The sequence below is a fragment of the Mesoplodon bidens genome (genome assembly GCF_964165515.1).
Source record: "Mesoplodon bidens genome assembly, chromosome: 7".
NCBI classification, from domain to species: domain Eukaryota; kingdom Metazoa; phylum Chordata; class Mammalia; order Artiodactyla; family Ziphiidae; genus Mesoplodon; species Mesoplodon bidens.
In genome coordinates this window covers 5,463,435-5,490,520 of record NC_138164.1, presented here as the reverse complement: position 1 = coordinate 5,490,520, position 27,086 = coordinate 5,463,435, and the positions used below count along the sequence as shown (strand labels likewise).

Genomic DNA, 27,086 nt, shown 5'->3' with positions numbered 1-27,086 from the left:
TCAAGTCCGTGTGGTGTGAAGCTTGGTGCGAGGGAGGGAGAAGGAGGCCAGAGAGAAAGCCCTCCTGTCCCTTTGTACAGGTCACCGTCTGGTCCATCGGGATTCATTTGGGGTCGCGGGGCAGTTGGGGACCAAAACCAAAAACCAAGAGGAGGAGAGGGAGAAGGGGGAATTACACAAATGCAAAGCCAGACGCAACTGGAAAACGACCTGGCAGCAGATCTGCCCAAAGTGACACCACGGCTGAGTCCCCACGCACACTCAGCCTCATGACACACGCACAGGAAGCCCCGTGAGAAAGAAAGGCGTTCTGTTGCTGTGACCCGCCTGAGAAAAAAGGTACACATATGTGTAAGCATTTAAATAGACCTGCATCCAAAAATAAAGAAGAAAGGGGAAGGCAAAGCTGGTCCCACCCATCCCCTTCTGTCTGAAACACAAACACCCCAGGGCTGCAAGAAGGCAGATTACAGGTTCCGATTTTGCTGGGGACTTTCCCTCTGCAGGCCTGCTGGTCATCTCGAGGCCTGCTGGGAGGAAGTAGGAGCCTGAACACTTGAAGGAGATGACAATGCGTACGGCCCACGAGGCCTTTGGGGTCTTAGGATAGGGAGCTGGGTCATCACTGAGCAGAAATCACCACAAGGCGGCCAGGCCCGACTTCTGTGACCAAAGGCCTCACAAGCACCGCTTGGGAGGGCTTTCTCCTGTCCTCTTCCTATCTGTAATTCTCTCCCATTTATCCATCAGAAGAGTCATCATTTTCAACTTGTTAGAAATCAGCTAGCTCTTCCTGGATGAACAAGTCCCTCTTTACGACGGACTGCACTTTTGTCAGAAACAAAACAATCTGGACACTTCACTAGGTGAGCCGTGCCTCTGAATGTTTATGTCCTGATCTTAAAAATTGGGCGTATTTAACCTTTTTTGCTTTATAACATCAGCCAGCTCTATTTTGAACCATTTATTTCACCGTCAGTGAATATTTTATCATTGTCCTAACGGTCATGGCAACAAGGGTACCTTCTTCTGCAAGCCTCTGGCCGCCTCTTTCCCTGGTCCTCTAGCTAAATACACACTTTCTCCACACTGCTGAAGACTGGTTCCAAACAAGCTGTGGGTTAACCATCTTCTATCTTCCCAAACCAAAGAAGTCACAGGAGGCTAGGAAGCCCAGGCTGAGAAGCAGGGGTCATTCAGATACCAAGCCAGGATGTGCAGTCTGACTGGGAATATTTGGAACACCAGGATGATGCAGAGACAAGGGCTCTCCAGGAGGGTCTCTGAATCATTTTTATGTGATTGTGTCCTCCCCTTAAGCAAAATCCTCTCCAAGAAAATAACACATACCTTAAAAAACAGCCACAAGAACCTCAAGTTATCACGTGGGGAAATGTTTTACCCAAATAAGAAAGGTGATTGTTCTTCCTGCGAGATTTCAGTTCCACCATGGACCCAGAGCCTCTGTCATCATGAAGGACTTGGCTAACATTCCATGATACAAAGTTCTTAATATCTAGACATTCTAAGACGGAAAGGCTAAAACTCAGGAATGCCCGGGGCTAAGAGCAAGGGGGGAAAAGTGGGACCTGGAGAGCTCACCAACGCAGGTAATTCTTAGCATTTTCTAGAGCAGAAATCCGACCTACCACGACTGGTCCTCCCCATGCACATGTTGTCTGGGGTCACCACTTCTTGTTTGATGGCAAAGTAGTCAGTCTGCAAGGTGTCCGTCTGCAGAGGGTCCCGGAGGATGACCGAGGGGTAGTCGTTCTCATACTTGAGGGAGAGAAGCTCCTCCGAGCTGATGGGATGGAGGGTCTGGTAGGACTCTGTAATGAAGCTGGGCTCGGAGAACTCCGACGGAGGGACACACTGGGCATGCTCGATACCGTAGCCTGGAAACACAGAGCATGTGCAATTGGAGAGAGGAGAGATGAGTACCGGAAACAGGTCATTCCTCCCCATTTACAAGGGCCCCGCAATGTCAAACAAGCTGACTACCTTTGGGAATGCAAGAAAAATATTTGAAGTGAAAAGGGCCTGGGTTTTCAACCTTGCTCCACTACTCAAGAGCCGTGGCCCTTGACGACACACTTCCCTTTTCTGACTTGATTTTCTCATCTCGAAAATAGGAATGGTGGCAACCTTCCTCAGGGTGTTGTGATGAAGATCCAATGACAGCATACATGGAAAAATTTTACCAACATTTCTAGCACACAATAAGCTCGTTGTTGTTGTTAGAATAAAAATCATAATAGTAAAAAGATAAAGTGAAAATAAACCTGTTAAGATGCCCTTTGAAAGCAAAGCCATCAGATAAGCACAGCCCTAGGCTAATTCTCTCCCTCCAGCCACCACCCCCCCGACCCTGATGGCCACCACGGGGCACATAAGAGTTTGGAGGCAAGTCATTGTCTCTCTGTGTGACCTTCATGCTGAAGACATGGGAAAGACCCCAGTGTAGGAACGTGCAGGTGAATAAAACATGCAGGTAGGTTGAAGCCTTGTGCTTTGTGGGAAGAGCAAAACAACCAAGAGTCTACATTTAAGAAAATACTATTTTCTGTAGAATTACCAGGCAGGGGCCTAAGATGGTCTAGGACAGGGATCCTTTCCTAAGTTCCCGTGACAGGAAGAGCGGAGAAGAGCAGGAGGCGAACTTACTAATGAAGTAATCCGAGGTATAGCGCGACTCTGGGTAGGGAGGGTTGACTCCATTAACCTGGTACGGCTTCACATCCTCTGCAACAGACAGGGGAGGAATGAAACAAAGAGGTCAGCATGCAAGCAACGCTCAGCCCAAGAGGACCCTGGACAAAAGGACCATAGTCATCTCAGCCCCTCTTCGCAGAAATCTGCATGTCCACTAACTGAGCTGGTGTCGGAGTCTCCCCTGACTGGGGCCTTGTCTAGAGACGAGCTCGCTGAAGTATGGCTAAGTTTATGATTCCAGTAGCTGCAGAATGGGCTTTAGTATCTTAGAAAGTGCATTCTGTGAGTAACCTCTAAGGGGTGGGAAGGCACTCACCCTCTTTCTGATGTATGCGTGTGCCGCCAGCAGCCAAGGCTTGAAGGCATCTTGAGAGGTTACCAAAATCAGTCGCCAACACTCAAACTGATCAGGTCCAAAGCTTTTCAGAAATAGAGGACAATCTCTAGGCAGGTAGATTTTAGAGCCTCCATTTCTTCCAACAGATGTCTGGGTTTTGTTTTGTGTTTTTTCTGTTGCCCTCAAATGTCAAGTTCAGGCCCACATAAGATGCTAGTGAGGTGACTCTACTTAGTGAAATATGACAGGGCTCATACAAAGAGAGAGAAGAGCCACATACAAACTCCTGTCCAGGTGCCAACCTCCGTAGGAATGAGAATGGAACATAGATGAAGGTAACCAAGCAGAGGAAGGCTCTCTCCATGGAACTAAGGTGAGCTTGTGGATCGTCTAATGGCCCTGGAATCTGGTGGTGGCCCCTGACCATTGTATGGAACAGTCTGATTACGTTTCACTGTAAGAATCAGACATAAAGACAGAGGGTTGGTTTGGGTTTCTCCTCAGGTATTTGATAGCTTGTTGGCAGCAGAGACTGCTGGGAAAACAAGTTTATGCCTGCACAGAAAAACAGTTCCCAGCTGAGATAAAATGATTAAACTCTGCTTTAGCAGCTTATCAGATTAAAACATCCCCTGTACCTTTGGCCTGCCACCCCACCCAGAAAAGCTATGCTTTTTCGGCACTGGGTTGCCTAAGTTTAATCACAGAACAAAAGCTGTAGCCTCAATACAAACGTCACGTTCAGCTGTTCAAGGACCTGAAGAAGGACGATTCTCCTGCCTCTCTCCCTTGAAAATGTTGTGAGATGTCCTCAAACCCACTACATTATTTCCTAATTCTCCTAAATTTGCTTCTATTATTCCTTTGCAGGAAGGTAGGCCAGAAGCGACCCCACGAGTCCGCATCATTACACAAAGAACACAGGACAGGAAGCTCGACTGAAAAGACCTAGGTTTAAGGAAACAAATGATGTTGAGGAAACCACCAAACCTGTCCTCATTTTACAGACAAGGACACCAAGAGAACATGCCCTTCCCACGTCCCAGGGTTGCTTTGAGAATCCAATGGGAAAAACGTAGTTTCAAGCACTTCGGAAACAAGGAGGTGCTGTACAGATGAGTTATAACTGATCAGAGGCAGGTTTAGACACTCCAGGACAGCTGGCTGCCCCAGGGTGAAGGCTGGAGGGAAACGGTGAATTAGCAGCATATATTGGGGCGACACGGTCTGGTATGCGCCCCCACTGCTGTGTTTATAAGCCAATGCTTGCATCAGATCTGTTCTGAGCCTGCTGTATCTTTTCCCTCTATACACAGGTGCTCACGTCAACACGTGCAGGTGGTGTGTGTGCAGTTACACCAAGATCACGGCGTTGCTTCGGGGAAGGCCAGATTCACCTAGTTCTCGACTCTGCTTATTTATTTCTTTTTCAGCAGAAGCTGAAGGGAAGGGGAAAAAAGAAAAAGATAACACTTCTGTGCCCAGAGGAGTCTAATTTGGGTCTCTCCTGGGCATTGCAGAGTGGAAAATATCCTTAAACAAGGAAGGTATTATATGGAATAAAAGTGCTAAGCCTGAGTTCTGCTCCCTGCCCCCTTCCCCCCGTCACCGCGTCTGCGCCAGGGCTTGGAGCTGGTGACCACAGGGAAAGGGTGGGCCTGGGTCAGAGAGGGCAACAGGCTTCTAGGCTTACAGTCAGCTGGAGGGCACTGCTGACTGCTGGTAACTGAAATTTATTTTAAGAAGAAATTCAGAAAAATAAGCGCAAAAACACCCAAGTTTGCCGCCTGCTGCTGTTTCTATACTCAGCCAGGACTGTGGTACATGAGTCACTTGGTCCAAAAAGGTTGGAAGAGGCTGGTAGGAGAGGCCATGTCATTACAAGGTTGCAACACGGCGTCCTGACATAACCCCGGTTTCTGCTCCGGATGGAAAAGGTGTACCTCGCGACTGCAATTCCAATCCAGTTAGTGGGCAGAGAAGCCTGCTTATTAAGAAGCTCTGAGAAACGAAGCTTGGATGTGGCCATGGATCAAGAGAGTGTGTCTTAAGATTATCAAAAAAAAAAAAAGAGAGAGAGAGAGAGAGAAAGAAAGAAAAACTCTTGTTGCTGGCTGTGGGCACTGCTTGTTCAAACAGTACATGAGTCTAAGATAAAGATTGGGATCAGAACTTTGCATACCAATAAGCTTCAGGAGTACAGTCTAGCTAAAGATTAAAATTGGAACCTCCAGTACATAGAAGAAAAAGAAACTAACATTTATGGAACACTTGCTATTTACCAGGCACTGTCTACGCCGTAGACCACACGTGCTGTGACTGGATGCCCAGGTGATGGCATCGATGTTGCACCACTGGGCATGCTCCCAGACCTACTCTCGAAGCCACGCCCCACGGCTCCCACCTCACCCTGCCCCCAGGCATTTACCTTTCTGCAGGATCTCCAGATGCTCCCACAAGATGTCCCCAACGAAGTCTGGGGCCAGCTCGAGAAAGCAGTCTTTCCCCAGTGCGCAGAGGGCTGCCCCGTTCATACAGAACTTCTGGAAGTCCACACCCTTTAGGCTGAACTCATTGACAGCCCACATCACCCAGTCCCGAACATGGGTCTCTGTCCACTGCCGGGGGTCTGCGGGGAGAGATCAAATGACGTTCCAGCAGATCAGGCTCTTAACTCTTCCCCGAGCCTCAGAGACAACACAGAAGCATCTGACCTTCACTGAGGATGTTCTCGGATTCATAGAATTAGGAATGCCTGATGGGGGCATCTTCCATAACCCTCCCCCCACCCCCACCCCCGCATCCAACAGCCCCATCTTCTCTATCTTGCCAGCTAGAAGATCACTGTCATCAGCTAAAAAGTAGCAGAGTATTCTCTACCCTTAGAATCTTCCAGGAATCTCCTCTTTCACTGCCTTATTTCCATCAGACTTTTTTAAAGCCTGGGGGACAAGGGGACAAATGTCTTCTTTAACAGCAATAATAACAAAGTCAAGTGTGCTCTGGACGTTGCACTCACCTCTCCCTGCTCTTAACTCTTATAATTTACTTGAGACCATTATGCTTAATTATTTTTATCTTAGTTAATCATGGTTAGCCGAGTTGTCCCTGGGTATCCAAGGAGGATTGGTTCCAGAACCCCCTCGGATACCAAAATCTGTGGATGCTCATCTCCCTTATATAAAAGGGCGGGGTACAGTCAGCCCCCTGTATCTGCAGATTCAGCCAAGCGAATCCGACCTGTGGTTGGTTGAATCTGCCAATGAGGAACCCTCGGAGGTCTGACTGTAATAATCACAGCAATCGGTAACAGTAAGCCATTCAAATGATACTAAGTAATAACGACATTATTAGATACCTGTATTATACCAGATACCCTTCAAAATATATACACATCACAGGCTCTGCGTTGAGCAGAAGTGTAGGACAGACGACATATAATCTTCACGCATGACCCCTGGTTTAACATGACTACACCAGCTAATGACACTTAAAGAGCTCGGATGATGGCAGGCTGTGATGCCTACAGCATGCCTGCTCTCAGAGTTACCCCCTTCAATCTAGACGATGACTTTATGAGATGTTGGAAAACCCAGTGGTCGGAATTCACTGTATTCTGCCTTGTGATTGGGCATTGCTGTCAGCTGAGGTTTGTGGGAAAGGAGAATACATGGAAAGGTAGACAGATACACTCACAGAATCTACCAAAGGCTTGCGTCTGGCAGGGTGGAAGCCTCTCATGCAGCAGTAGCACTGGCCTGGTCTAAAGACAGCTTTTGTTTCTCTTATTCAATAGCAAAGTGTTCTTTCTGCTCTCAACTGTTCAGGAAATGCTGCTTGGTCAAGGCTTAAGTCTTCCCCCATCATTTTTCCTTTCTGACAACGCAGGTCACTTCCCCTTACATTCCCGAATAAACCCTTTTGGATGAGAACACCCAAAGGTAAACACATTTCACCAAAGGACATGAAAAAGAAAAGAGTAAATTCCCAGAAATGCAGCTCATCGAGTTCATCCAATGGTGGCCCAGAATGACTCCAAGACCATGCCTTCCAAACTTGTCTGTACTATGGAGTCTCTTGAGAAGCTTCAGAATTACTGATGCAACCAGCAGTTGTGACTTAATTGGTCTGGGACCTGACCTGGACTGTGGAATTTTTTGACGATCCCCTGTCTAATGTACAAACAAGTTTGGGCACCACTGCCCTAAAACCAAGATGGCAGGGGCAAGCCTGGGAGATGAAGGAGCATCAGCATGCGTCTATGCTTGTTCCAACAGATGTCTGCAACGATCTGTGGCTGCTGACCGAAGTGTGGTGAGTAATAATGTCTATCTCACCCAACAGGTGAGAAAACTAACCATACCTCAAAGTCTGATCCCATCCTCTCTCCTTCCAGCTACAAAACCTACCTTTTGGAATTCCCAGGCGTTGCTGCTCTTTAGAGAAACCACTGAAAGTAGCTTTCAAGGCTTGAGACATCATTTCTTTGCTGCTTGGAGTTAAGAGTGGAACATCTGCACATTCCATATCTGTAAGGAAAAAATATCACATGAATACTAACAAAAACGAAATAGGTGATGCATGTTAGCTAGACTGATGGTGGTGCTCGCTGTGCAACAGACACAAATATCAAATCATTATGTTGTATACCTGAAACTAACATAAGGTTACATGTCAGTTATACCTCAATTTTAAAGATAAAACTAAATAGGTAATTAACCACCCATAAAATATCATAGAGCATGAATGGTCTGAAGAAGACAAGCTGAGAAATAACTGTAGTAGCATCCTCACCAGGGCAGGTAAAATTTGGGGGGCTTTCCACAATGTGGTAGGGCCCATAAAAAAAAAAACCAAAAAACTAAAAACCTGACTCTTGCCTCGTACGCCCTGCCTCTCTGACAAAGTACGTGTATTCTTTCTGTATAGCTCTACTAACTCCCCCACAGCCCCTACCCATCCTTCATGCTCCCTGAGAACACTAATGTTTCTACGCACTTGCTGTTACCTATGAAAAGGAAGTAACAACATTCGTTCAATAAATAATTATCTAGCATTTGTTACACGCAAGGAATTAGAGAAAGAACAGTGAACAAGGCAGTAATGATCCCTACCCTGATGGAGCTGGATATCAGATTCTGGCAGGGAAATCAGTCATTAGAAAAACTATTTACACAATTCAAATACAATGTCCGTAAGGGCTTCATAGGAAGAGTAGAAGATGCAGTGTTAACACGTAACAGGGAGTCCCGCAGGTCTGGAGGAATCAGAGAAGGCCTCCCTTAGAAGTGAGATGTTCGACCTGAGACCTGAAGGATACACAGGAGTTTTTAAAAAACGACTCCAGACCAGTGGTTCTCAAAGTGTGGTCCCCAGACCAGCCATATCAGCATCACCTGGGAGAACGCAGCCCCACCCAGGCCTCCTGAATCAGAACCTCTGAGGGGGCGGAGCCCGGAAATCCGTCTGTAACACAGAATCCAGGTAATCCTGATGAGCACTGAAATGAGAGGGCTGTGATCCGAGATAAGAGAATAGCACAAATCAAGGTCCTGAGATGGGGGAAGAGGGGAACCTTGGCCTGTTTTAGGATCAGAAAGATCCATGCAACTGGAGCAGAGTGATCAAGGGGACAACAGCTTGAGAGGAGGCTGAAAACGTAAGTAAGGAGTGTGTTAAGGAATTTATAATTGTATCCTGAGCAAAACAGGCATTGAGAGTTTTATGCAGAGGAATGACATGACTACATTTTGCCTGAAGAATATCATCTTACGGTAAGTCTATTTTTATTTTATTTATTTATTTATATTTGGCTGCATTGGGTCTTCGTTGCTGCGCGCGGCCTTTCTCTAGTTGCGGCGAGCAGGGGCTCCTCTTCCTTGCGGTGCGCGGGCTTCTCATTGTGGTGGCTTCCCTTGTTGCGGAGCACGGGCTCTAGGCACATGGGCTCAGTAGTTGTGGCTCACGGGCTGTGGAGCGCAGGCTCAGTAGTTGTGGCGCATGGGCTTAGTTGCTCCGCGGCATGTGGGATCTTCTCGGACCAGGGATCGAACCCGTGTCCCCTGCATCGGCAGGCGGATTCTTAACCACTGCACCACCAGGGAAGCCCCCGGTAATCCCATTTTTAAATTTTCAAGGAACTGCCATCCTGTTTTCTCACAGTGGCTGCATGATTTTACAGCCCCACCACAGTGCACAAGGGTTCCACCTCCTTGCCAACACTTATCTTCTGCATTTTTTATAGTAGCCATGCTAATAGATGTGAAGTGGTATCACACTGTAGTTTTGATCTGCATTTCCCTAATTATTAGTGACGTTGAGCATGTTTCCATGGGCTTATTGGTCATTCGTGTATCTTCTTTGGAGAAATGTCTATTCAAGCATTTTGACCATTTCTAATACAGTGGTTTGTCTTTTTGTGCTGAGTTTTAGGAGTTCTCTATATACCCAGAAGAGCTGACGGCAAGGTCTTGAAGAGATATTTGTACACTCATGGTAATAGCAGCATTATTCACAGTAGCTAAAATGTGGAGGCAACCAAGTGTCCATCAACAGAGGAGTGGATAAGCAAAAGGTAGTATATACGCACACAGTACAATATCATTCAGCCTTACAAAGGAAGGGAATTCTGACATAGACTGCAACATGGATGAGCCTTCACATTATGGTAAATGAAATAAGCCAGTCATGAAAAGACAAACCATATAAGGGACTTAGAATTGTCAAATTCATAGAGACAGCAAGTAGAATGGTAGCTTCCAGGGCCTGGAGGGAGGAGGGAATGGGGGGTTGTGTCCTGGGGACAGAGTTTCAGTTTTACAGGATGAAAAGAGTTCTGGAGGTGGATGGTGGCAAAGGTTGTGCAACATTATGAGTGTATTTAATCCCACTAAACTGTAACTTAAAAATAGTTAAGTTGGTAAATTTTAGGTTATGTTCACTTTACCACAATTTTTAAAAATGGGTTAAAAAAAAAAAAAGATTGCCTTAGCTGCCAGTAAAGAATGGTTTAGGAGGTAACTCCAAATGGATGCAAGAAGACTTATTAAAAAGCTCTTGCATCAGTTGTGGTGAGGGATGATGGTGGCTTTAGCTAGGAAGATGGCTCTGCAGAAAATGTAAGTGGTCAGATGTGACATGCATATAGGAGGTAACACCTATAAAACTTGATTTATGTAGGTGGTGAAGAAGAATGAGGAATCAAGATCTGCAGATTCACAAATGTGTCCTCCTTTGCTATTGCCACGTGCATCTTTATCTCTGCTGTGTCCCTCTTGTACTTGCAGACCATGTTCAAAGCCAAGATACATAGATATGGTTCAAGTTAAAAATCCTCCAAATTCACCTCAGGCACAATTTCCAACAAAAAGCAAACAAGCAAAGAAATGACTTGAGAATTCCTACTAGCTGTCCTGTGACCTTTAGACAGCAATGCACTTTACTGCAGTAATTTCCAGAAGCCCTCTTGCTCACCCTGACTCTTCAGTGTATCATATGGACCTGACAGAAAATGGCGGGGCCACTGGAGAAGTTCCTCTACCAGCCATCTCTAAACCCTGGCTAGTTAAACAGTTCCCTGGATGTAAGTAATGTGTTATTGGCTGGATAAAATGGAAACATAGGAGGGAAAAAAATGATAATTTGGTGACCTCTGAAAAAAGAGACAAATATATTGCCTCTGAACATCAAAATGAATGGAAATTACGTGGCAAGAAAGAAGGGTAGGCAGCTCTTTCCCTCAGTTTGCTTTGAGCGGTGCTATCAGGAAACGGCCCAGAGTCTGCCCTGTGCCCTAGAAGAACAGAAGGGTTCACGGCTGTGGCTCTCCCAGGCCCTGCACTGAGGGGGATCTGAAGTTATAGGGACTGGAGAGTTTGGGTTGCCCTGGGACATGCCCAAAAAAGCCTAGTGGAAAAATCAACACACTTCCAGGAAGGTTGACAAAATGCTGGAAAATCCCAGATTGTTAGGGGGGAAAAGTAGGGGGATGGGATAAAATGTTGATTACATAACATCCAGCCCTTTGAACAATGGAATAATCGTCACATGAGTCACTAAGAAAGACATCAGTGCTCCCCCTTCGTCCCCACTCTCCTCGCCCAAGAACAGCTAAGGGACAGGTCCAGGAGATCTTCCCTTACAGTGGAAGTCAGTTGGACTTTAGAGAAAAGGGCTCCCTATTTAACCAAGAGTATCGCTTCTGAAAGAAGGAACAAATGCAGCAACCCCAGCTCCCAGCACAGGAGCCAATCAACAAACGCCGGATGAATTCAATGTCTTCCAAATGTGAATCAACTTTCCTTCCCTTCGCTCCCATCCAACACCAAATCATGAACTTGCACTGTGTGGGTTTTGTTGTGTGTGTTTGTTCTCTCCATTGGAGTTATGACTCGATGAAAAGGACTCTACTGATGGCCGAAGTGGGCCAGGAAAATGCACGTGGAAAATGTGGGCCAGGCCAAATGGACCAGCAGTGGTTCTGCTGCAAACTGGAACTGAAGGATGAGGCTAGGAGGCCCCAGACATCTTCTGAACAGGAAAGCCTGGGCAGTTGGATGCTAGGGTGATGTGAAGGCTGAGGATGACAGCGGAGAGCCCGGAGTCTGCTTCCTATCACAGCAGTGCCCCAGCAGTCCGGCCAGGACAGGGCCTCTGGGCTGACAACTCCCCGCGCAGGTTTCCACTTCCTGTCAGGGAGCCGGCACTTCCAGGTTCTGGCTTGTTCTCTCCAAGGGAAGCATCTGGAATTAACTTGTGCCTGTCCACCTCAATGCCATTCTCAAAAGCCTGGTCCACATGCCAGGCTTTAGGTGCTGCATGGCACCGAAAGGCTGTGCCCCTGACTGGGGACTCAGAGCACTGGGTCTCTGGAAAAGGTGCTCCCAGCCCAGCTGGGGAAAGCCAACACCACACACTTGGGACACCTGGACTTGATGAGCTCAGGAGAAGGCGTATCAGTGCCTTTGGACCCAAAGGATTCAGAAAGGAAAGTCAGAGCTTTATCTATTTTCATGAAGTGTGGAATGGAAGGTTTAAAAAAAAAAATCAAAACTCCTCTATAAGTGAATGAACAATCAGCCAGGATTGTCTTTTTTAGTAGCACAGGCACTGCATGTAAATGATGATGAATAACCACTTTCAAAAGTGGTATTAACATAAAACATTAAACTCTCATCATGAAGAATACGAATGCAAAAATGCCCTCTGTGTTGCTCGTTCATGTCTGTGGCAGTTCTGTCAATTACACTGACCAATAAAAATAATGAAATCATTACACAGGTGGAGAAGCTGACATGACATGGTTTGGCCCAAGCAGGCATCTCTGTTATTCTGACCACACCTTATCTCATTACCTATTAAAATACTTTTCTATTAGGTACCAAAAATATTTCTAATTTTAGCAACAGCATCTATAAATTAATCAATGCTCCACAGAAGTTAACTAATTGTATTTTATGGACAAGAACTAAAATTGCCTTTGTGCTAATAATTGTACTTGCAATATCTTGAATTGCAGTAACACATTTGTTTCAAAATGCTGAGCACCTGACCTGGAAATATACTACGCTGATACGGTGGAGGCTCCAAGTATATTTATGAAACATAAACATATTACAAGTATATTTGATTTCTGACCCAGGGATTATTCCTCAGGACCCTAAATCTGAGTTAATATTTATAGGAATCACCCAGATTTCTGAGAGGAGAGTTGTACAGAAGCTAGTGAGCAAATAACGGTCCCAAACTCTGTCCAATCAAGACTGCACAGTATCAGAGCAGAAATTAGCAGATAGTTTTTCTTGCATCAGTAGGAACACAATGAATTGTGGCCTTTTCAATGCAGGGAAACATCTGCTTCTTTTTCACTGTGACCTAATCCTGAACAAAAGCTTATACAGCCCAAGGATGTTTTAAGTCAAATGTGGAACAAGGGTTTCAATTCACTCATAATGGAACTCAAAGTTAAGGACTGCTCAGTGTCCAAGAACCCATCAAGAACATGTCACGTGACTTTTCATACCATTCTAGTAAGTCGTTTGAAACCGAACGGCTCATATCAGCAATGTTACCTAGAATCTAAGCCTGAAGTGGTGTTGGTTCCAGGAGAAGTTCAAGACCTATGGCCTTGCTGAACTGAGATGTTCCTCCTCTCACCATCCTCAAATAAGTGGCAGGAAGACTGGAGCATCTGGGACCCAAGGGTTAGGCAATGGACTAGAAATCCAAGGTGCACATTCCAGTCTTGTGCAGCCATTGGATTGGCCAAAGCCTGGTGGGTTACCATGACGACACCAGCCACGGGTGGTGGGTATTGCCCCAATCAACAGCAGCAGGGAAGAAACACCAGGAATGAATGATACGCCTTACATCTGAAAACCACTACGGTCCACCGAGACCCTTCCCGTATACTGTTCCCCAATATCCTCACAACATAAAGCTTCCGGGGGGCCTGGGAAAGTATTACAGGACCCCCACTTCACAGGTCAGAAACCCAAGACTGCAAGAGATCAAGAGCCTGCCTTAAACTCCATCTTTCAACTCTCACGTCCAAGGTCTTTCCATTCAATTCCACGGCTGCTGCAAATAGGAATGGATCAGAAATCCAAGAACACTAAAATTTCTACAGCTGAGACACAGAAAACGGGACTTTTATTTCTCAGTTTGAAAATGAGATATACTTGAGTCAGTAAATTAAAAACTTAAACAAAACCATTTCTGGATCGAAGAAATCCAGGATTTCATATAGCTCACCCCATGAAGACGTAATTAAAAGCCATTTACAGAACCGACTGTAATCTTTTCCTTTCTTGGAACTAAGGGTCTTGAGGCTTCCTTCCTTCCATACAAAGTAACACACGGTAAATGACAACCTGGCCTCCTTCCCTGTCTGTGTTCACCCCTGAGTCACCCTGATGGGCAATTGTGCACATAATATAAGGTTAATTAGTTACATAAAGTCTGGCTGAAATAGGTTCCTTAAAGTGAAAGGACCAAGAAGAAACCTTCTCATTCATACAGAGAAGAAAAAAAGGACACTTGTCCCAAATGGAAAGAGAGGATTCTGAAGACAGGGGGAAAAGACACAGTGGGACAATGCACTGGGCTTGCTGCCTTAACTTGTTGGTCAAAACCCACGGGTTCTCAGTTTTGCCACTTACGTAATCACGCTGGGTAAGTCACTCCATCAGTGCGTTGTTAAAAAGAGGTCTGTTGATAGGTAGTGTCTATATCCCTCATAGGGTTTTAAATGTTTCATTACGCCAATTTTTAAACACACACCAAGGTAAAGAGACTAGTATAATAAATCCCTATTCAAAATCCATCAACACTACCAGTTTTTATTTCATTTCCCCCCCCCCCACCAACACAGAAGAACTGTAAGGCTAATCCCAGGCACCATGCCATTTCACCCACAAATATTTTATTGTCACGAGGATATTTTTGAGATAGAGGAGGATCATACTATGAAAGCTTACAAGAAACAGATAAGCTCATGGAAAAAGAAAATAAGGCTTCAGATTACTTTCCACTGTGCTTAAATCTAGGTCTACATTTCATTCATTGGTCCACTCGAACCACGGAACTTCTTTTAAAGCAACGTTATCATGACCTGGAGAGTGATGAAGTTGGATCAGAGAGGGATGATTTCAAATCAGGGCAGCCAGCCATTCCTTTGGCCACCACGCCCTACAAGCAAAAGACTGCAGAGGTAAGTCCTCCTGACTGCTAAGGTCCTCAGGAACTTACAACTGTAACTACGAGTGGGCAGAAAGAGCTGAGGATTTTGGCCAGCACCCAAAGGGCAGATGTCAAACTGCCTGGAGTAAGAGAGGAGGCACCTTTACCCCTTCAGATCAATAGAAATAGCAAAATGGCTGTGGTCAGGGACTGATTCTGAATGACCAACATTGTCCTTAGAAAGCTGTTACTGGTCCCTAAGAGAAGTTACCCAGTGAAGACACTAATATCTCAGAAGGCTGTGAAAAGGAATCTCATTCAACCTTTCTCTCATTCATGCAAGGATGGACTGGAACTAGGAAGGAAGGGTTCTCTTTGTCCTACACTCCTGATTCCAAACCCCGTTACAGGCGCTAGAAACTTGGCAAGGCAGGGCTTCCTGTTGAGGAAGTCAGTATAATCCACAAAGCCTCTGGCCGAGGCTAATGCAAAGAAGGGAAATGTGTCCCTCTTCAGCCCCTCGACCCCATTTTCGCAAACCTAATGAAGTGACAAAGCGATGAGAGACAAGCAGGATCCTTGGCTCCAGCAAGAGCTCAGCAAGAATAGCTCAGCGCCGTGGTTGGACCACCCATCCCAACCAAGCAGTCCATCACTGCCCCAAATGATGGGACACCCGGACCCCAAAACAGAGTTTTCTTATCAGTTAGGGAAACACAACTGGGCTTCGGTTCTTCTCTTGATACCAATGCCCTTGAAGTCACCAGCGAATTAAAAAAAAAAAAAAAAAAAAAAACAACTCTGAGGGAGAGAGAAAAGAAGCTGCACAGAAAATCCCCAATTCACCCTCCAATGATCTGATTGACCAAAAATTCGAGCCAGTCTCCCAATTACTGCCTCGGGGAAATAAAGCACGCTGCTGGGGTACAGCGCACCAAACTCAAAGGTAGATGCCTCTTCTCAGAGGGAACTTGTCCCAGGACAAAAGAGATGGTCCTCTGAGAGGCAAAGCAGGCTGCAAACTGCCCAGGGAAGCCTGCCTTGGGCCCAGCAGCTGGGCCTGGGAACCAAGGCTGCAGAGACAGCCGAGGACCCTGAACATCTGTAGGAAGTGACGGCAGCCCTCTCCCTTCTCCCCTCACCCACCCCCGTCCCATCCCCCAAAAGGGGTCTTAACACATTAGTGCCACCGAAGTCCCGAGGATTTGGTGACTCACCAGGCTCACACATGGTTCCAATGAGCCCTTGACCATTACATGGTAGGGGAGCAGGAAAAACAAATGAAAGCGGTTGTAATTCGGCAGCCAGGAGCTTAGACCTGCCAGACAAAAGGGACTGTGGGCGTGTTCCCCAATTCGTTCAGGCACCTGACATGCACAAGCTATTTTTAATCACTGGATTTATTTCTTTCCTCCCCAACCCCTCCTCCAACCTCCACCTCAGCAAATGTTTCCAAGTCAGAGCAAAACCCAAATCAATCCCAGGTGCTCAGGGAAACCCAGAGAGGCTCTTCCGTTCCAGGAGCTGCGCCAGAAAGCAGAACTGCCCCCTGGGTCCCGCAGCTACGTTTTCTTGCTCTTTCCTTACTTAGAACAGTTCAGATCTCCCACCCCAAACATTGGGCACATGGCCTGAAAGAGGAAATATCTGAATGAATGGGCCCTGCTGGAATGGCTCCTAATTCTGTGTTTTCTCCAGCAGCTCTGGCAAGTGAGGGTGTGTGGGAACGTCCTTGGGGACCACTGCGAGCTCAGGAGCATCCTTCACTCGCTAGGATTCTCTGCCTACCTGGCAGTGAGGATTCAATTAAATATGTGTGAAAATACCAAAGCCTAGTAGGTGTTCAATGAATTATTGGTGACTTGAACTGAACTGAAAAGTATCTTGTAAAATAGAAAGACTAAAAAAAAAATACGTTTTTATTTCCCAAAACTTAGAGAGACAGCAAGGAGAAGGAACCTGGCGATTTCCCCAGGTACGTACGACCAAGCAACTGAGAAAATGAGAAAATGAATGTAAAGATCAGATTCTGAGATATAAATGGACATTGACATCCCCTGAATCTGGCTGTTTGTTTTAGCAGACAGACTGACTCCTTACCTATTCTGTACCCTCCAATCCGCTATGGGGGAAATCTTTTTTGTAGCAGTAATCATCTAGAATATGTGTTTTGCCACGACAACACCTCACAGCTCCAGGATCCAAGGGACCTAAGATGCCTTTTGGTTTTAAAAACTTCCTAAGAGTGCCAGCTTAGAGTCTATATGGCACAAAACAAAACTGTAATTTTGTGCTCAAAACTCTTTTCTTCATGTTTGGTATTTGCCAGAACCCAAGCTGCATTTTACCCAAGCCATACATATACCCTTAAATGAATGACATGCTCACAGTTTGAAAGAATGTTTTAGCTATTAAGATTAGGATTCCTGCATAGAAGGCCCGCCTCAATAGGGTACTTTAAAGAATAAAGTTCTTTAATGGTCATTCAAAGCCATTTACAGAACATATCACATGTTTCAAATCATTTCCTACATAGACAGTTACACTTGACACCACGCCAGGCATTTTACAAGTCCTGGATGTCCCAGAACAGTGTCACTTCTTCTGTCACGGAAAACACAGAGGCAAGGTCTCTATATTACTCTGGAAGAAAGCATACATTGGGCCCTTTCAGCTCCAAGGTTCGCAGAGAGCCATGGTGCATCTCACTGGTTCCTCCCCAACCTTCGACTTCTGAGCCATGTCAAACTCCTGTCCTGTCCTGCCTTCAATTAAAATACTCATGACAGGGCTTCCCTGGTGGTGCAGTGGTTGAGAGTCCGCCTGCCAATGCAGGGGACACGGGTTCGTGCCCCGGGCCGGGAAGATCCCACATGCCGCGGAGCGGCTGGGCCCGTGAGCCACGGCCGCTGGGCCTGCGCGTCCGGAGCCTGTGCTCCGCAACGGGAGAAGCCACAACGGTGAGAGGCCCGCGTACCGCAACAAAAAAAAAAAAAAAAAAAAAATACTCATGATAGGGTCAGAAGGCTTTTGGCAACAACATGGCAAAGGACAACCCCACTCAAGAAGACTCTGGAAAATATCTGACATCCTACATCTTGCTATTATCCCGGCTTCTGCGATTTCAGTTTACATATTACTCTTAGATGCTTCACTCTCTGAGGCCCCGGAGATGCTGCCTAATCAGGCTGACCAATTCATTTCCATGTCACGTGATTCCCACCTATGATGTTCAGTGCTGCTTTCTGAGTAGAAGTTTACATTTTAGAAAATGTTTTCTCCCCTATTCTACTATGAGCCTGAGAACAACCAAGGGTTTAGTATTCTCTGTGTCACATAGGTGAGGGTATGGAGGCTCACAAAGGGTACTTCAGTGACTGAACCAAGATAATCAGGCCAGTTGAGTGATCTTACCAGCACTCAAACCCAGAGCACTGGGCACGAAAGCCAGGTATTTTCCACCCGTACCTGTTAACAGAGTTAAAAGCAGGGGAGGCAGAAATGGACACAGAAACATTTCCTTTCATTTTTCTCCATTATTTTCATTACAGAGAAAGTAATGACAAAGGAAGCGCCTCCATCCCTGGGACTCTCTTCGCAGACAGCAGCTGCAACACCAGAGCTTGTGGCTCCCACCCAGAAGCCTGAGTCAGAGGCTCCCCCCGCAGGGCCCCCTCCGCACTTGGCCTGGGGGCAAGATGGGCATGGAGGGGGCGTCTGAGCACAACTAGGAAGACCGGGCTGGTCCAGGTGAAGGATGAAGAGTTTTCTCGGTGGGCAAAGGAACAATCTGGGCAAACAGATGGAGTGGAGCCCGTTTATTTAGGCTGGAAGAGGTGGAGTTTTTCTGCACTTTTGAACTGTTTTCTCAAGGCCTGCCTCTCCCTCCCACGCAGGAAACAAACACAGAGACAGGCCTCTTCCAGTGAGGGCTCTAGCTGCTGAGGGCTGCCGGGGAAAGCAGAAGAAGAGGGGCTTAGGAGCAACGCAGGAGGAGTGGGGGCGAGCAGACAGGGAGCAGCTGGGAGAGGAGATGAGAAGCAGAGCGGGCAGTGAAGATGGGGGAGGGTGGATGGACGGCAGAGAAGGGACCAGAGGGAAGGAAAGGGAAAAGCAGAGGAAGCCAATGTTGGAAAAATTTAAACCCGAATAAAGGGACACATGGCAGAGTGGAAGTGGGCTGGGAAGGGCCAGCAACGAACTACCAATTAATGATGTTCAGAAAGCAGCATTTTTCCATAAATTTTGAAAGGAAATTCTCTCTCGTCTTTCTTATTTATTTATACATTATATAAATATATTTTCAAACCAAAAAAATGGGCTGTTTTTTCCAATGGGAAAAAGCCTTGTTTGAGATGAAAGCCAGTCTTCAAAAACCCCTTGGAGGAAGCTGAAACCCCACATGTCTCGGTGCTACAGAAAGAAAAACAAAGTGGACATTCTTCCTGTGTTCTAAGGCTTTTTTATGCAGATGTGTTTTTCTTTTAATAAATAAATCTGGACAGAGAGGGCAAAAGCATACTCATAGACATTCACACAGTGCAACTGTCTGTTTTCAACCCAGGGAAACCACAGTGAAAAATAAGAATATCTATGTCCATTTTCCCAGTACAGAGACAAATGATCTCAAAATGCCAACCGTTTTCCAAATGCCAACCGCAGGCACTGAAGCAATACACTCTATGTGCATGACCCCCCCGCCAAGCTTCCCAGACCCACAAAGGTTTATCTGCAAAAGTAATGACAATCAGAGGCAGGGCAGGATCTGGGACGGGATGGCTACACGCCCCAGAAAGGCCTGGAGGGGTGCTTTAGTATAACTTCTCACTTAAGACCTTCAGTCACTCTCCACTTTTTGAGCCACTCAGTTTCACTTAAGGACTGCAATAATTATTTTAAAACAACTGTACACACTGAGTTAATGTCTGCCTTCTTACGCGTTCCAACCATTGGCTCCAGTGCTGTTGGCTGAAATCACACAGTACAATTTTAATCTTTCTTCATCAGCTTTTCAATATTTTTACTCATCCCTTTATCATCACTTCCGTCCAGGTATTAAAATTCCTTGGTTCCTGCAACCATTCACAATGGCCTGGCTTTGGCCATGCCTCCACCCAGGGTCACCCCTGTATGTCCGTGTCCCTAAAAAGCATCATGAACATTCACAGCTGAACCAGACTTCTCAGGAGACAAATGAGAACACGGACATGACCAGCCTACTCCCGCATTTCTATTGGTGCAGACCAACCCCGATCTTTCTAACAGCCATACTGCGAAAGCCACTCACTCGAAGTGCTCCGCCAGACCTTCTCCATAGGCGCCGCGATTGAGCCAGCTCTGCACTTATTGACTGAGGCTCATTAACCTCATGCAGAGGCTGCATCTATCCATACTAAACTTCACCTTGTTTGGATCCATGTTTCCATGCGTAGAGACCTTTTCTGTATCATGAATCTGTCCTCACCCTACTAGCTTTGCACCGTTTGAAATTTACTAAGTATACTTTCTGCACCCTTCTCTAACCTGAGCCCCTGATAAAAATGTTGAAACGTCAACAACCAAGTACTGGGATCCATCACATAACACCAGAGACGAGGCATCATTCCGATACTGACACATTCATCAAGACCCTTTGGGTTTAGCTGCTCAACCAGTTACAGATCCTCCTGCCTTTACTGTCATTGGATCCACAGGTCCACATCTTGGCCACAAATCATGGAAACACTTGGACAAAGTCTTCAGTGGAGTCTGTTGATCTACCCGTTGGGGAGCTCCAGACAAGTGCAAAGGCGGCTGAGGGAAATGGGGGAGCCGGGACTCAGATCCCTGCACAATGAAAGAGGGAAAGGGGGGGGGGAAGGGGGAGGGGAAGGGGGAGGGGAGGGAGGGGGAGGAGGGGAGGCGGGGGAGGGAGAGGGAGAGAGAGAGAGAGCACAGAGCTTAAAGCTCTAGAGCCACAGCCACTTTGCTTCCAGAAACAATGGGCACTTAGAGAACAATGGCTGCAGACAAAGTCTTGGTCTATTTTTATCTGCCACTGTGAGTCCCAGACAGGAGGAACTGGATTTCTGCCCTGTACGCACAGCTCCAACTGGATCTGGGCTGGGAGGAAGATGAGGTCACCCAGAACACCGCCTGCTTAGAAATAGGCTCCTTTTTCACTCACAGAGTAGTTTCTTCTTAGCCTAAAGGATCATCTTCAGCCAAGTGAAGAAGTGTGCGTGCCTACTTTGCTAAAATACAGCCACCATGGAGAACGGGTGGGTCCAGACTGCAACTGCTGCTCAGCCCAGGCCAGAGCCATGCAGGCAGGGGTGCACGGAAAGCCTGACCACTAGACGGAGGTCAACTCTCTTGTTCCTGAGACAACGGTCCCGTCGGTCCCGTCGGGTCTGTTAATGACACATGGTTGGAGTCCCTCTCAGAGTGTTTCTTCTTGGGAACGTTCCCTCCTCATTTCTGTGGCGCATAAAGAGGCTGAGGGCTGATCTTCACATGTACGTGTACCTCATGTCTCAATAAAGGCCTCTGACTCCCCTTTAGATCATCCTCTTTGGACAGTTTCTCTATTTTCTGGAAATGCCATCTTCTGCTCTGACATAACTTTGGAGTGACAATTTTAATCCTTCCCAGCTGTGTTACTTACAGTCTTAATCCTCCTGGAGGCTTACTAACAAGGACCAGCAATGGTTGCATAAGCCTGTGATAGACACCAAACCAAAAATGAGCAGAGCCTGGGCCTGGGCTGGGGAAGGAGGCACAGGGACCCTGGAGCAGGCCCTGCGAGCAGCCCTCCTGCAGCAGGGCTTCACTGTGAGTTTCCACCCACAGCCCGGCACTGACCAGCAACTAACAGAGTCAGTAACTGCACCCCCTGGATCCAGTCCAAGCTTACAGACTTCAGAATCCTAACTGCAAAGCTGGAATCTCCCAAAGGCAAGACATCCAGGGATTCGTACAGACGGGGCGCCCCGCTAAGGAAAACCTGAAGCTCCCCGCTCATGCCTACGAGTTCCTGCCATCAACCTCCTTGCTCCTGGAAAACCAACACTAAGTAGGTAGAAAGGAACCTGAAAAAGATCGTTTTCGTCCCTTCCATTGAAATAGCTTAGGGTGTTTCACCGAGAACATCCCAGGTAATGTCACCACAGCGGGAGGGAGCACTTAAATGTCGTATAATTTAAAAGCTTAAGCACAGAGCAGGCAAGTGCTGCACACAGCTGGGACCAATGTAACCAACGAGTGATTAAAAGTGACGCACTGTGTTCCTTCCCCATCCCCACACTCTCTTTGCTGACTTCAGAAGTGCAGGGATCCAGATGTTCAGGGGTCAGACCATCTGTAGAGTGGCCTGCTGAACCTGAAACACGAGGATATCTGAGATGCCACCTACAAGGCCACGACAAGCAAACACCCCTATACACTGCTGTCCTAAGCAGATGGTGGAGACTGAAACCCAAGTGAAACATACGACCACCTAAAAGGCACCAAACTGTTTAAGATCTAAGTGGGTACTTGGGCCATCCAACCTGGTCCAGGACCTCATTCAAACACTGCTTCCTTGACTTCTCCCCCACGCCCTGCTCCCAACAGGCTAAGAAAGCATCCCCTTCTTCTCCAAGGGCCTTGCTGACTCATCCCAGTGTCATTCAAGAGAACCACGTGGGAGCCACATGGCAGGAATATGGGGAGAAGGCAGAGGAACACACGTTCCCGCCCCGAAGAGACTGACATCAGAGAAGATGCAAGACTTCCCACCCATAGTATATTTGGCAAGCGCATGAGACAGCGCTTCTCTGGACCGATCACAGTCTTCAAAGACGCCTGCTAAATGCACCAAAATGCACACCAGCTACATGCACCAAAAACCGATGCCACTGCCCTAATGTGGAGCATCTGGAATTTACAGCATCAGGCTTTACATGTTCAACAACTCGTGAAATAAAGGCCCCACTCAGCTCAGTAAATCCAAACGTACGTCCCTAACGAGGAGTCAGAAATCCTGTTGCCTTAAGGGTTTTAGGGAATAATCTGAGTCCCAGCTCAAGTTTCCTGAGCTGCTAGGGAGGTACTTAGAACCCTGAGAGACAGCTTCAAGGGATTATGGGTCCTCTCCCTAAACCATTAGGTTCCCTGCTAAGCCTAGCATCTGAGGCTGCTTCCAGGTATTCCTGATCTAGAATTTTGGCGCCTCTATCTTTTCAGCTTTGGCCTTCTCCATGGCCTTGGGCAGGAGCTAGCAACCCACGCGCACCCTACTTGCGTGTTCACACTTTTCCCTGCCTCGGCTCCGCTGTGTTGCCCTGCCCTCGCTGTGGTTATCTGATGCACACAGCTTATCCTCGGCCAAAAAGGGAAAAGAGGAATTCACAGAATTTGCTATAAAGCTTTAACAAGTCCTTGGAGGGATGTTCCCCTTCCTGGCAACTCGACGTAAGTACAAGATGAATGACAGGAAGCTGCCATAGAGATGAGGGTGGGTGAGCGCCCGCCCTGGTCAGGTGGCCCACAGGACTCCCGATCCCGGAACACACAGGATTAGAAGGGACTTGAGACATCACCTAGTTCAACCCCTTTCTCTTACGGATGGGGAAAACGAAGCTCAGGGAAGTGACATCACATGGTTACTAATCTGATACCTCTTGGCTCCATGCCCGTACTTTTTGTCCTCTGAACCACTGCTGTTTCCTTATCGTGGTGGCTTGGGAGGGAGACATCTCCCTCCTGTCTTTGCTGCTATCAAGCCCCGGTCATCACTCGGGACAAACTCTACTGCTCCCCAGGTTCGTAAGAACAACAGAGGAAGGAGCCATCCAAAGATCTAAAAAGCACGGGGTATAACGGGCCCAGGATGGGATCTGCTCCTGCTCTAGGTTATAAATGTTCAATCACGATGGCCAGGCTCTACGGTAGAGGAGCTTCCTGCCAGCAGGGATCCCAGTTGAATGCCAGGGATCATAAAGCAAGAATCTCCAACACCCAACTTCAACTGCACGAAACCAGTCTGCGTAAGAGGTCTAAAAGTTGAGGGTGCTATTCCTATCGATCCAGAAGGAGTGAAGGCGGCAGTTAATTTCAGTGATCTAGTGACCTTCACCTAAAAAGCACTGAAAGGAGAGGACCGCACCATCGTGTCATCCACCAGGCCTGTGACGCAACCATTCCAGTCCTGCTGGAAGGGTAAAGAAGACATGGTGATAGCAATGAGGGGATACAACCAACCCCACTGACAGAGGCAGAACATAAGATCGGGGCGCTGGCCTGTAAGTTGAACCTGATGCATCTTAACAAGGCCATAAGTCTAACTCAAAAAGGCCAGGTCCTGGAGCAACACAAGCAGCTCCTGTTCTAACTGCAAATGCATTCAGAGTGCAGACAGCTAAGGGTTGTGCTGTGGTCTCTTGTAGCCTCCACAGGTGGTTTTTTTTTTTTTTCTCTCCTTTCAGAATGGGGCCCCAAACACCCAGCCTGGGGCATTCTGGCAGCCCTAAGGCGACCCCAGAGTCTCGCCCACACTGGCCCAGAGCAGACAGCATCGGAGGCCTCTCCCAGGGGCAAACCCAAGGGGCTGAGAAGTCCCCAGGCAGACCCCATCTCCAGGTCCATGGGCCTGATAGGCCAACGGGTGGAGATCAGAGAAGAAATGATCAGTGCAAAAGCGGAGGGAGCAGAAGCCACCCTCCATCCGCAGCCTCAGGTGGGAGAGGGAAGGACCCGGGTGCGGATACCCTCATCCTCATCCGCTGCTGGTAAGTGGTTCTGCCTCATCAGGAAGCCATTAGGAAACTGCAGCCACCACAGCCCCAAGCTCCGGGACTGAACAGCCCTGCAGCTAGTGAAAGGGCTCATTATCTATGCCCAGACAGACACTAGCTTCCTACACAGCAGAGCCAAAACAAGCGAGCCCAGAGCTTCCCGGGTCTGTGGGTCCGTGCTTGGAGCATCAGGGGAGAGCGGCGGGGACTCTCACCAGGAGACACAGCTCCACGTCCCCCTGTGCCCTGCTGGACAGCCTGACCAGCATGCCTTCACGCAAAAAGAGCTACTGGCTGCGATGGGCGGGGGGGCTTCTTTCAGGGGTGACAGAAAGGTACCCAAGTCAGTTATTGGTGATGGCTGCACAACTCTGTGAATGTACGAAAACCCACTGAACTGTACTCTTTCACATGGTGAATTTTATATTATGTGCATTATATCTCAGTTGAAAAAGCAATACTTTTTTTTAAAGAGCTAATGAGCCACCTGCTATGAGCCAAGCAATGGGAACACCTCCCGGTGACTGGGAGACATGGACCCTTCACGGAAGCACACAGACCACCTCTCTACACTCACAACTCCTGCTGATGACTGAGACTGAGTGACGGGCTGGCTTCCAGAAGCACTGGGGCAAGGGTGCTGACGTCTGGCATGTAGGGGGGTGAGGAAGAAGAGGGGCCAAGGTGTCAAGGACAACTCCAGTGGCAGGTGGGTGGCATTAGCGAGAGGGAAGAGACATCGTTGTGACCTCAGCCACAGGGAAGCCTCATGAGAGGCAGACAGGCCCACTCACTGGGAGGCCACAGAAACGCTGGGAGAGGTCGTTTCCAGAGGCGGATGCCTGGAGTCTACAACTTCTGGGACCACTTACAGGAGGACTGAGAGGGAGGCCACAGACTCCAAGAGACAGGAAGAGAGCATCAAGGTCACCTCACCCCAAGCTGTCCCCAGAAGAGGCTGCCCCAGGGCCCACGGAGACTGACATTAGCATTTGTATATTTCCATGTTGAAGGCTTTCAGGAGAAGGAGATCTCCATCAGACCTGGCTCTTTCTGAAGGTTTCTCTCCCAACCCTGGGGGGGGAAAAAGGAAAGGCAGACAAAAGGGCTTCAGGCAAACAAACACGGGACCAGGCTCCCTGGCCAGGAACCGAGAAAAGGTGCAGTCACAACACTGTGAGCAAATGGGGCCTTTTGGAAAATTCTCTTCCAAGAGGGATCATGAGTTTGGGCCCCTGGAATGCCCCAGAGCAGCTCTGATTGGTTCCCCAGCCCTGACTCAGATGGAGCACTGGCTCTACCCTCGGATGAGTAAATAAACTGACCCAAGGTCTGGAGGGAGGGAGCAGGCGAGAGCAGGATGGGAATCCGGAGAACGCAAGTGCTGATTCTGGTGCAGGGAACAGACAGATGAGATGTCCAGTCCATTCCAGAGATGGGTGGTGTGGCAGAATTCAAGAAATAATTCCCTGAGCCTTAACACACCACTCCAGTTGGGATCCAGCCCTGCCCTGGCAGCCTGCTCATTGCTGCTTTATAATATACTGAATTAGTCACTGGATTAGCAAGCACATTTACACACACTGGAGCACAGCTGTTTAAAGACACAGGATCCCCTTTTCCAGGTGCCAGATTCTGGCTGTAAATCAACCACTGCAATTGGCCACAGGCAGATTCCAGAGAAGGCATCTTCAGTTGCGAAGCGCTTTAGCGGAAGTCTGCTAGTACTGCGAGGGTCTACTGGGCATCTGCTGGGGGACAGAAGGGACGCGGGGTGTGGAGAAGGAAGCAAGGCCAGTGGGCTTCCTCCGACCCGAGGCTCATTATCTTTAGGAGGGCGCCGAGTGGACGCACTGACCTGGCCCTTCCCAGCAGCAAGCTAACGTGGAGGGCAGCCTGAAGGAGGCAGCTCCACTCCAGGCCAGCTGCAGTGACAGGTCGTAGAGGTTTCCTCCTAAACCTCACATGCTTAGGTCACTCCCAGAAGAGAAGAAGAGGACAATTAAAATAATTCTATATCCTGATAACGACAATTCCAAGAACCTGCCCTGGTGACCTGGCCAGGGCCTGAACATGATGCTTTTAAAGTCGGACCCATGACCTGAGGCCAAGCTCAAGTTTGGTAAGTGTGCGTGAGAGGAAGAAAACACTATCACTGGCCACAGGGACCGCTCCAGCCCACTTGGTTATAGGGGTGTCGAGTGGAAAATTTTCTGTAACCAGGTTCACAGTAACCACAGTCCTAACAACCACTGAAGTAGCAACAGCAACAGTAGCAACAGTCAGCAAAGAGCATCTGTACAGAAATGGCGGCCTACGAAACAGAAGGATAACACACCACTTATGAGACCCTGCGTCAGTGGAAAAGTATCTTACGGGAATTATCTCAAACCCTTGCAAGAGCCCTGAAAGCTCTTTATGATTACCTCCATTGTAAGGATTATACAAGGAAGGCTTGGGGAAGTCAAACACGTTGCCGAAGGGCAAATTAGCGAGCAGAAAATTCAAACGCGGGGCTGTCTCACCTCCAAACCCCGCTCTTGCCAGGACAGGGCGGTGGCTGCAGGGAGAGACATCATCACAACCAATGTCATGAATGA

General features: G+C 47.7%; 1 protein-coding gene across 2 annotated transcripts in view; it reads right to left on the bottom strand.

Annotated features, from left to right (window-relative positions):
• ETS1 (ETS proto-oncogene 1, transcription factor) overlaps positions 1-27,086 on the bottom strand; it is a 66,234-nt gene that overhangs the window by 25,579 nt on the left and 13,569 nt on the right. For both annotated transcript variants that reach the window (XM_081238881.1, XM_081238880.1), the window contains exons 2-5: positions 7,462-7,581; positions 5,481-5,681; positions 2,668-2,745; positions 1,650-1,898 (exon numbers count right to left, since the gene is read on the bottom strand). In XM_081238881.1, the coding sequence (XP_081095007.1) occupies positions 1,650-1,898; positions 2,668-2,745; positions 5,481-5,681; positions 7,462-7,581 (648 nt within the window). The remainder of the gene's footprint in view (positions 1-1,649; positions 1,899-2,667; positions 2,746-5,480; positions 5,682-7,461; positions 7,582-27,086) is intronic.